We start from the raw sequence: 10,263 nt of genomic DNA, 5'->3' as shown, positions 1-10,263 counted from the left end.
AAAGGGTGGCTATTTGAAGAATCTCATATATAAATATATATTTCCATATGTGTTATTTCATAGTTTTGATGTCTTCACTATTATTCTACAAAGTAGAAAATAGTAAAAATTAAGAAAAACCCTTGAATGAGTAGGTGTTCTAAAACTTTTGACCGTTAGTGTGTGTCACCGTTTTCGATACAGACGACATTTCAGTGTGGGCACAAGAGTGGTCAATCGCCCTTTGTGAATCTCATTAGTGTTGTCTACGCTGTGTTGTTAACTTGTTTTCTCCCTCTTCTTGTAGAACGTTAAATAAGTGCAGCTCATATGTTTACAGTCAAATTGAGCTCACTCTCAGCTAAGCAGCTTGTCGATACAGGGGGAAGAGGGACTGGCGAGAGAGCGGCCCTGATAAAATGGTTTTTAATTACCAGACAGTGAATGCTGCTAGCCTTTTTTCTCCTCCCTCTCTCTTCCCCCTCTACTCTCCTCCTCTTCCCCCTCTCCTCTCCTCCTCTTCCCCCTCTCCTCTCCTCCTCTTCCCCCTCTACTCTCCTCCTCTACCCCCTCTCCTCTCCTCCTCTTCCCCCTCTCCTCTCCTCCTCTTCCCCCTCTCCTCCTCTTCCCCCTCTCCTCTCCTCCTCTTCCCCCTCTCCTCTCCTCCTCTTCCCCCTCTACTCTCCTCCTCTTCCCCCTCTCCTCCTCTTCCCCCTCTCCTCTCCTCCTCTTCCCCCTCTCCTCTCCTCCTCTTCCCCCTCTACTCTCCTCCTCCTCCCAGTTAAATCAGAGAGTTTGATTTCTAATAATGTGGATTGCTGACTAGGCTTCATCTTGGGCCTTCTCACAGCAGAAGGCACTATCGTCCAGTCCTGGGAGAGTGTGTTTGACAAACTGCCATATAGATTCCCCTCTTCTCACCAGAGAGCTGTGCTGTAGGGGGCATTAATCAGGTTGATAGCCCCGCTTTGTTTCCACCTATCCCCCGCAACAATTAGGCCAAGTAATAATTTCAGGCGTTACATGGAAATCAATGGACCCCTTACCCTCTCCTGTTGAGAAGTGACCCCTTACCCTCTCCTGTTGAGAATTGACCCCTTACCCTCTACCTTTGAGAAGTGACCCCTTATCCTCTACTGTTGAGAATTGACCCCTTACCCTCTACTGTTGAGAATTGACCCCTTACCCTCTACTGTTGAGAATTGACCCCTTACCCTCTACTGTTGAGAAGTGACCCCTTACCCTCTCCTGTTGAGAAGTGACCCCTTACCCTCTCCTGTTGAGAAGTGACCCCTTACCCTCTACCTTTGAGAAGTGACCCCTTACCCTGTACTGTTGAGAATTGACCCCTTACCCTCTACTGTTGAGAATTGAACCCTTACCCTCTCCTGTTGAGAAGTGACCCCTTACCCTCTCCTGTTGAGAAGTGACCCCTTACCCTCTCCTGTTGAGAAGTGACCCCTTACCCTCTCCTGTTGAGAAGTGACCCCTTACCCTCTACCTTTGAGAAGTGACCCCTTACCCTCTACTGTTGAGAAGTGACCCCTTACCCTGTACTGTTGAGAATTGACCCCTTACCCTCTACCTTTGAGAAGTGACCCCTTACCCTGTACTGTTGAGAAGTGACCCCTTACCCTCTACTGTTGAGAAGTGACCCCTTACCCTCTACTGTTGAGAATTGACCCCTTACCCTCTACTGTTGAGAATTGACCCCTTACCCTCTACTGTTGAGAAGTGACCCCTTACCCTCTCCTGTTGAGAAGTGACCCCTTACCCTCTCCTGTTGAGAAGTGACCCCTTACCCTCTACCTTTGAGAAGTGACCCCTTACCCTGTACTGTTGAGAATTGACCCCTTACCCTCTACCTTTGAGAAGTGACCCCTTACCCTCTACCTTTGAGAAGTGACCCCTTACCCTGTACTGTTGAGAATTGACCCCTTACCCTCTACCTTTGAGAAGTGACCCCTTACCCTCTACCTTTGAGAAGTGACCCCTTACCCTCTACCTTTGAGAAGTGACCCCTTACCCTCTACTGTTGAGAAGTGACCCCTTACCCTGTACTGTTGAGAATTGACCCCTTACCCTCTACCTTTGAGAAGTGACCCCTTACCCTGTACTGTTGAGAAGTGACCCCTTACCCTCTACTGTTGAGAAGTGACCCCTTACCCTCTACTGTTGAGAAGTGACCCCTTACCCTGTACTGTTGAGAAGTGACCCCTTACCCTCTACTGTTGAGAAGTGACCCCTTACCCTCTACTGTTGAGAAGTGACCCATTACCCTCTACTGTTGAGAATTGACCCCTTACCCTCTCCTGTTGAGAAGTGACCCCTTACCCTCTCCTGTTGAGAATTGACCCCTTACCCTCTACTGTTGAGAATTGCAAGGGATGGCGGGGTTTGGGATTGGGTCAGAGATGTGGGATTGAATGATGGTGCCCTCATTCAATAGTTTTTCAACCCAAGTGAAGAGGTAAGTCGATTGTGTGTGTGTGTGTGTGTGCTTGTGCGTGCGTGTGTGTGTGTGTGTGTGTGTGCCCGTGTGCCCGTGTGCGTGTGCGCGTGTGTGTGTATGCGTGACCAGCTCAGTGGCAGTTAGGCCCTGGGGTACTCATGGGCAGAGGAGGAGGCCCTTTGTTTTAGAGCATGACTGTAGCCAGTGAAATCTAAAGCCTGTGCGCCACGCCATCACACCACAGATCGCATTGCCCTTGTTTTCAGCAGTGCGCGCCCAGGCAGGTCTAAGCTGCAGGAGACAGAAGGAAGCTTAAACAGCTGCTTATCATAACCTAGGTCAACAGTCTAGGGTATCGTAAGCGCAAAACACACCGCTGTAAATTAAGGGAAAATCAGCCACAATTCGCCAAGGATCAATGTCTTGTAAGGAGGACTGCAATCATTGAGACAGTCACAGAGGGTGAATCAGCACTCATGCACGCTTGTACGCACACACACACATACACAATCAGCTCCCCAACGATAAGGCAGGAATCAAGCAAGTTTTAAGTGCTGTTTGTAGTACATTTAATTACTTTGCTGATGACTCTCGCCAAGTGGAAATCTTTAAATACTAATGCTGTGTTCATCTGGTGCAAAGGGAAGAAGAAGAAGAAAACCTATTGGATCCACGATCAATCGCTTTGAGGAAGGATGTCTTCATTCACATTGTCTTCACTGTTTCTTCAACTGAGAAGTTGACTAGAAATGATTTAGTGAACTTTCAAGGTTGACACTGGCAGGAGTTGAAGCTCGTAATTAAATTGAAATTAAAAGACATTGGAAGGAGTTCAGTCAAAGCTTGTAGAATTCTCTGGTCTTCTTCTCTTGTGACATATTCAAATAATATTGAATGTATCTGTAGGCTAATAGCAATAATTGAACCAGTGTTGTGTTCGAGACCACATAAAGCGAGACCGATTCAAGACCAAGACCAGAGGGGGTTCGAGACCGAGTCAAGACCGAGACCGGGAGGGGGACAACGGGTCCATAACCGAGTCAAGACCGAGACCGGGAGGGGGACAAGGGGTCCGAGACCGATTCAAGACCAAGACCAGAGGGGGGCCGAGACCGAGTCAAGACCGAGACCGGGAGGGGGACAAGGGTTCCGAGACCGAGTCAAGACCGAGACCGGGAGGGGGACAAGGGTTCCGAGACCGAGTCAAGACCAACACCAGAAAAATGCGAGTCCAATTCAAGATCATGATTGTAATTTTGTCAAATCGCTACCATAAAAATATGTCCAGTATTTCTGTGTTCATATTTCAAGAGAACATATGGATTCTTTAAACATTCAGAATGGTGAAAACATGCATGCTGAAGGCAAATAGAGCCACTGTACAAAGTATTACAACCCAAACACAGTGGGGAACAATGGGCCTTCTACGCCTTCAGAGAAGGGCTAAGGATTTATACAATAATAATAATAATTCTAATCATATTATTATTTTCAATCTAGCTTCCATCAGCAGCTAGATAGAAGGCATTTTGGAGTGGCAGTGGAAACAACCAATCATATTTTGACTTGTAATGGGTGGGACCGTATTTACAAAAAATGTATGGCGACTTTTGCCTTCACAAAGGCCAATAGGTCACTGCCCAATAGTGAGCAGTAGTTTTCCCATGGTTTAGCTAGCTGTCTTTTGTTGTAGGCTAGCGTGCAGTGGCTGGGTCACAGAGTGATTCTTGGTAGTCTTAAACAAATCTACTCTGAAACAAAAGTATACACCTCACACACATGGTTATGGGCTTAAAAAAAAGACACCTGTACCATGTCAGATATAGAGTTGAAATGTATTACATCTTGAGTTGTAGGCTAGCGTGCAGTGGCTGGGTCACAGAGTGATTCTTGGTAGTCTTAAACAAATCTACTCTGAAACAAAAGTATACACCTCACACACATGGTTATGGGCTTAAAAAAAAGACACCTGTACCATGTCAGATATAGAGTTGAAATGTATTACATCTTGAGTTTGCATCCCAATATTACACTTTATATGCATCACAGAAGACTGGATTTTCGTCAGGTAATTTTTTATTTTTTTTTATTAATCATGAAATTATGAAAAATATTAATAACATTCCACCCATGAGGCCAAAGAGGGTGCTTTTGGTCATTGACTGCAGGAAAGGGTTGTTTCAAATGATCATCATCTGGTGAGTGGAACTGTGTTTTTTATTGGAGTTGGCTTGCTGTTGTTGGCCATCTCTCTGAAAATAACTTGTGTGTGAAACATTGTTGCATTTAACTTTGTGTGCTAAATGTCAAATGTTTTTTGCAAATGGAAGTAATAGTTTCGATTGGGGGGCTACGCCCCTGATGCAAACAGCACATGATGACTGAATTGCACATCACAAATAGCCTACTAACCAAGACTTCGGACCAGACTTTTTCAATACCTGGTTTGCATACCAATTGTTTCCTTAGTTAGTATTTACTGGTAGATATCATCATAAGTTGAAACGTCTTACATACCTACCCGACCGGCTACGGACAACCAGTTCAGAGCTGCTCTCTCTCTCTTGCGGCCTGCTGAAACTAGACTGTGTGCGGCGTGCATGTGAATATATTTCATTTGCTTTGCGATGGTGTAGGCTACTTTGTGCATGATTTCTCTATTGTACTACATAATTGATAAATCGTATACCTCCACTACTTTGATACGCATCAGTGGAGATTAAGTAGTGAGTGTATGCAATGCCCACTGTATTCGGCGAATACCTGAGTACTGCCTCCACTACACCACTGGACATTCGTTTTTTTACAAAAAGTGCACTCTCCTACATGAGTGTGCTGGTATTACCGTTGCTGTCCTTTCAGCATCACGAACCTGTCACACACTGAAGGCCTAGGTCCAATAGGTTCGCCACTGAAGGCCTAGGTCCAATAGGTTCGCCACTGAAGGCCTAGGTCCAATAGGTTCGCCACTGAAGGCCTAGGTCCAATAGGTTCGCCACTGAAGGCCTAGGTCCAATAGGTTCGCCACTGAAGGCCTAGGTCCAATAGGTTCGCCACTGAAGGCCTAGGTCCAATAGGTTCGCCACTGCGTAAACATGTCTATAATAGATATAAAGACTGTTCAGGTATTAATGTTTCAATAAAGGAGTGTATATACAGTGAGGGAAAAAAGTATTTGATCCCCTGCTGATTTTGTACGTTTGCCCACTGACAAATAAATGATCAGTCTATCATTTTAATGGTAGGTTTATTTGAACAGTGAGAGACAGAATAACAACAACAAAAATCCAGAAAAACGCATGTCAAAAATGTTATAAATTGATTTGCATTTTAATGAGGGAAATAAGTATTTGACCCCCTCTCAATCAGAAAGATTTCTGGCTCCCAGGTGTCTTTTATACAGGTAACGAGCTGAGATTAGGAGCACACTCTTAAAGGGAGTGCTCCTAATCTCAGCTCATTACCTGTATAAAAGACACCTGTCCACAGAGGCAATCAATCAATCAGATTCCAAACTCTCCACCATGGCCAAGACCAAAGAGCTCTCCAAGGATGTCAGGGACAAGATTGTAGACCTACACAAGGCTGGAATGGGCTACAAGACCATTGCCAAGCAGCTTGGTGAGAAGGTGATTATTCGCAAATGGAAGAAACACAAAAGACCTGTCAATCTCCCTCGGCCTGGTGCTCCATGCAAGATCTCACCTCGTGGAGTTGCAATGATCAGGAGAACGGTGAGGAATCAGCCCAGAACTACACGGGAGGATCTTGTCAATGATCTCAAGGCAGCTAGGACCATAGTCACCAAGAAAACAATTGGTAACACACTACGCCGTGAAGGACTGAAATCCTGCAGCGCCCGCAAGGTCCCCCTGCTCAAGAAAGCACATATATATGCCCGTCTGAAGTTTGCCAATGAACATCTGAATGATTCAGAGGAGAACTGGGTGAAAGTGTTGTGGTCAGATGAGACCAAAATGGAGCTCTTCGGCATCAACTCAACTCGCTGTGTTTGGAGGAGGAGGAATGCTGCCTATGACCTCAAGAACACCATCCCCACCGTCAAACATGGAGGTGGAAACATTATGCTTTGGGGGTGTTTTTCTGCTAAGGGGACAGGACAGCTTCACCGCATCAAAGGGACGATGGACGGCGCCATGTACCGTCAAATCTTGGGTGAGAACCTCCTTCCCTCAGCCAGGGCACTGAAAATGGGTCGTGGATGGGTATTCCAGCATGACAATGACCCAAAACAAACGGCCAAGGCAACAAAGGAGTGGCTCAAGAAGAAGCACATTAAGGTCCTGGAGTGGCCTAGCCAGTCTCCAGACCTTAATCCCATAGAAAATCTGTGGAGGGAGCTGAAGGTTCGAGTTGCCAAACATCAGGCTCGAAACCTTAATGACTTGGAGAAGCTCTGCAAAGAGGAGTGGGACAAAATCCCTCCTGAGATGTGTGCAAACCTGGTGGCAACTACAAGAAACGTCTGACCTCTGTGATTGCCGACAAGGGTTTTGCCACCAAGTACTAAGGCATGTTTTGCAGAAGGGTCAAATACTTATTTCCTTCATAAAAATGCAAATCAATTTATAAAATTTTTGACGTGTTTTTCTGGATTTTTTGTTGTTGTTATTCTGTCTCTCACTGTTCAAATAAAACTACCATTAAAATGATAGACTGATCATGTCTTTGTCAGTGGGCAAACGTACAAAATCAGCAGGGGATCAAATCCTTTTTTCCCTCACTGTATGTGGCCTGGCAAAGCGGTTTTAGGAGTTTTTTACTCTTCTGGTCTTCTGGGAAAAAATGATTAGTCCTCACTGTCCGAGACCGAGTCAAGATGTATCTGACACCGAGACACTCAAAATGTGGTCTCGAGACCGGACTCTCGGTCTCGAGTACTACAACACTGGATTTAACATATGCATGTATACCAAAGGTAAAGATTCATAGGCATAAAACATCATTGCATAAATTCATCATTATGAAAAAGCAGAGAGATTACAAAGGAAACGTCAGTTACACCCTATTTTGGTAGCATTGAAATGCAACAGTAGTACTAGAACTACTGGATAGAGCAATCATTCAATGTGTGAGTGTGTTTGTGTCGCTACACAACATCAAACTATACTGAACAAAAATATAAACGCAACATGCAACAATTTCAAAGATTTTACTGAGTTACAGTTCATATGAGGAACGCAGTCAATTGAAATAAATAAATTAGGCCCTAATCTATGGATTTCACATGACTGGGAACACAGAAATGCATCTGTTGGTCACAGATACCTTTAAAAAAACATACACTTGGTCTGCAGTTGTGAGGCCGGTTCGATGTACTGCCAAATTCAGAAAAATGTACAGATATTTTTTTGCTGCCGCTGAAGATGTCTATATTGGTTTGCTATGACTAGCATAGGCCCTGTGCACTACTTTTTTGAAAAATGTTAACTAAATGTATTTGAGTGTTTACCAGCATTTGTAACTTGAGTATGATAAATTAATCTGATAATACTTGTGGTATATAAAAATACTTGCTTGATATATGTTTTCCAGTTTCTTGAAATACTTTGCAAATGCAACTTATTTCTATATGAAAACTAAAATGGTCTATTCATTCCTTTTCCATTTTCATACTGGTCCCCCGTGGGAATCGAACCCACATTACAAGCACCATGCTCTACCAACTGAGCCACATCATCAGGTCTCATCATCACAAACCACTTGACGTCTCAATGTACTCAATTACTTTATTGTGCATTGTTTTTCTTCATGGTGATGGAAAGTCTACAGGTACAAACATGACCAGCCTATGTACAATACAGTAATGTACATTTACATTAAGTGGTTTGTAAGGATGGTAAATTAATACTGCCCAAAAAGTGGTTGTTTTCCATGTTATTTGATCAAGAAAAATAATTAATTTGATGTAGATGCTTTGTGTCTTTGCACCTTTAAAATTGTATAACTCCCTTAATATATATTTCCCCCTTTTTTGTGATATCCAATTGGTAGTTACAGTCTTGTTCCATCGCTGCAACTCCCGTACGGACTCAGGAGAGGCGAAGTTCGAGGCAGCAGCTAATGGGGATCCATAATAAATACAATTGCAGAGAAAGGGACAGGGACAGGGCAACAACTCTTACAATTCCAACTATTGAAATCTGCAAGATACTGTTCTTAATTTTACAACTAACGCGGAGATGCAGAAAAATGTTTTTGCCCGTGCCACAGACGTCTATATAGGTCCGTTAATACTAGTAAAGGCCCATTGCACAAAAATCAGAAGAGAAAAAAAATCATCTTTTTATTTTTTAAAATTTTTTAGGGGGTGCTGCAGCACCCTCAGCACCCCTACTTCCCGCGGCTATGCCCTCGACTGATTTATATGCATTTATGTGCCAGACCATGCCCATGTGAATGTTTATTGGTCAATAGTGGCCATGTTGTTTTAGGTACTAGTCTGAAAAATATTGGGTTGAGAGACCTTTGTTCATAGATGCCACATATCCAGTTTCGTGCAGATCGATCATTCATTGTCAGAAGAGTAGCGTTTTAAGTGTTTTTCACAAAATTCTAAATGGTGGAAAATCAATCATGGCGGACCTTATGGGTCCCTGAGGCAAATGTGTTCCTTGTGAGGAGAGGGAACTATGTACCGAATTTCATGACTTTAGGTCAAACGGGGTGAGGGGCGTGACCTTTCAAAGTTTGCATTTTCAATCTCTTGTTATAGCGCCACCATCTGGCCAATCAGTGTAATTTTGTAAATGCCGGTTCTCTATGGCGAGACGCATCATACACCCACGTTTCATCAAAATTGGGCCAGTGCTGTCTGACATATTGCGTGTGACTAACATATGAACGAATGGATGGAGATAGATCCACAGTCCCCTCCCTGATTTCATCGTGTGGGACAATAATTATCTTAACGCAAATTGTAGTCTACAGCGCCACATAAATCTATGGCTCCGACTACAACCATAGAGTATTCCAGCAAGAGAGAAGAGTGGCTCCTTAATCTATACCCGGTTGGAAATACGTAAACTTCCGGTGAACTTCCTGGTTTTGTTTTGTTTGCATAGTGGCTAACTTTGCTAGCTATGTCATTTCCACCTATTTAAAACGTTATTTGTAGGTCCGTGAGTCAAACTGTTTTGGAAACGTTAATGGCTTTCTCGCCTGCTCTTAGTCATGCAAGTAACGCTAGTTGAAATGTAGTAACTGTTAGCTAACGGCTAACTTGACAGCTAATGTTGCTAGGATAGGAATAGGATGTGCTGTTAGGAAGTTAGCCAGCCAACACTGATTATGTTTCTGCTTATTCGTCTGTTATGCTTCTACTTGTTTTAAATAACTTCTGCGCTATGGACACCGAGGGAATAGAGATCCGTATAAAGACTCCCGTCGGGGATATGGACTCATCCGTGGACTGCCCGTCACTTTTGAGCTTCAATGACTTGTTGGTGAGTGCTAGCTTAGTTAGTTAGCTAGCTACAGTTGCAGAAGTTGACAGTTTGCTAGGCTAAGGACCTAGCTAGTTAACAACTGTTTTGCTTTACCATTCATATCTTTCTAAATATATTTTGCAGGTCGCTATAAGGGATGTCATGCCCGAAACCACAATCACTGCGTTTGAATGTAAGTTACCTCATGAACAGATTGACATTCTGAGATTCCATCAGCCTGGTTTCCTGTTGTGGGGACAGTTTTTCATGACACCCATCAAATGTGCAAGTCCATTTGGCAGACTTCTACCTAGCTATGTTTAGTTACAACTGAAAAACTCAATCTACTACTACTCAGTTGCTACTTATGTTGCCTTTTTGGCT

General features: G+C 43.8%; 1 protein-coding gene across 3 annotated transcripts in view; it reads left to right on the top strand.

Annotated features, from left to right (window-relative positions):
- The first annotated feature begins 9,456 nt into the window (after positions 1–9,456).
- The window catches only part of map2k5 (mitogen-activated protein kinase kinase 5), a 122,790-nt gene continuing 121,983 nt past the window's right edge, over positions 9,457–10,263 (top strand). Inside the window, exons 1-2 of one of the 3 annotated variants that reach the window (XR_006661810.1) lie at positions 9,457–9,897; positions 10,024–10,072. Coding sequence is in view for 1 of the 3 variants with exons in the window: in XM_041882876.2 (XP_041738810.1) it covers positions 9,766–9,897; positions 10,024–10,072 (181 nt within the window). In the remaining 2 variants the exon portion in view is untranslated. The remainder of the gene's footprint in view (positions 9,898–10,023; positions 10,073–10,263) is intronic. The other 2 variants (XR_006001715.2, XM_041882876.2) reach the window with 2 other exon arrangements.

Source organism: Coregonus clupeaformis, chromosome 15 (assembly GCF_020615455.1).
Source record: "Coregonus clupeaformis isolate EN_2021a chromosome 15, ASM2061545v1, whole genome shotgun sequence".
In the NCBI taxonomy this organism is placed as follows: Eukaryota; Metazoa; Chordata; class Actinopteri; order Salmoniformes; family Salmonidae; genus Coregonus; species Coregonus clupeaformis.
This window is presented reverse-complemented; position numbering and strand designations above follow the sequence as displayed.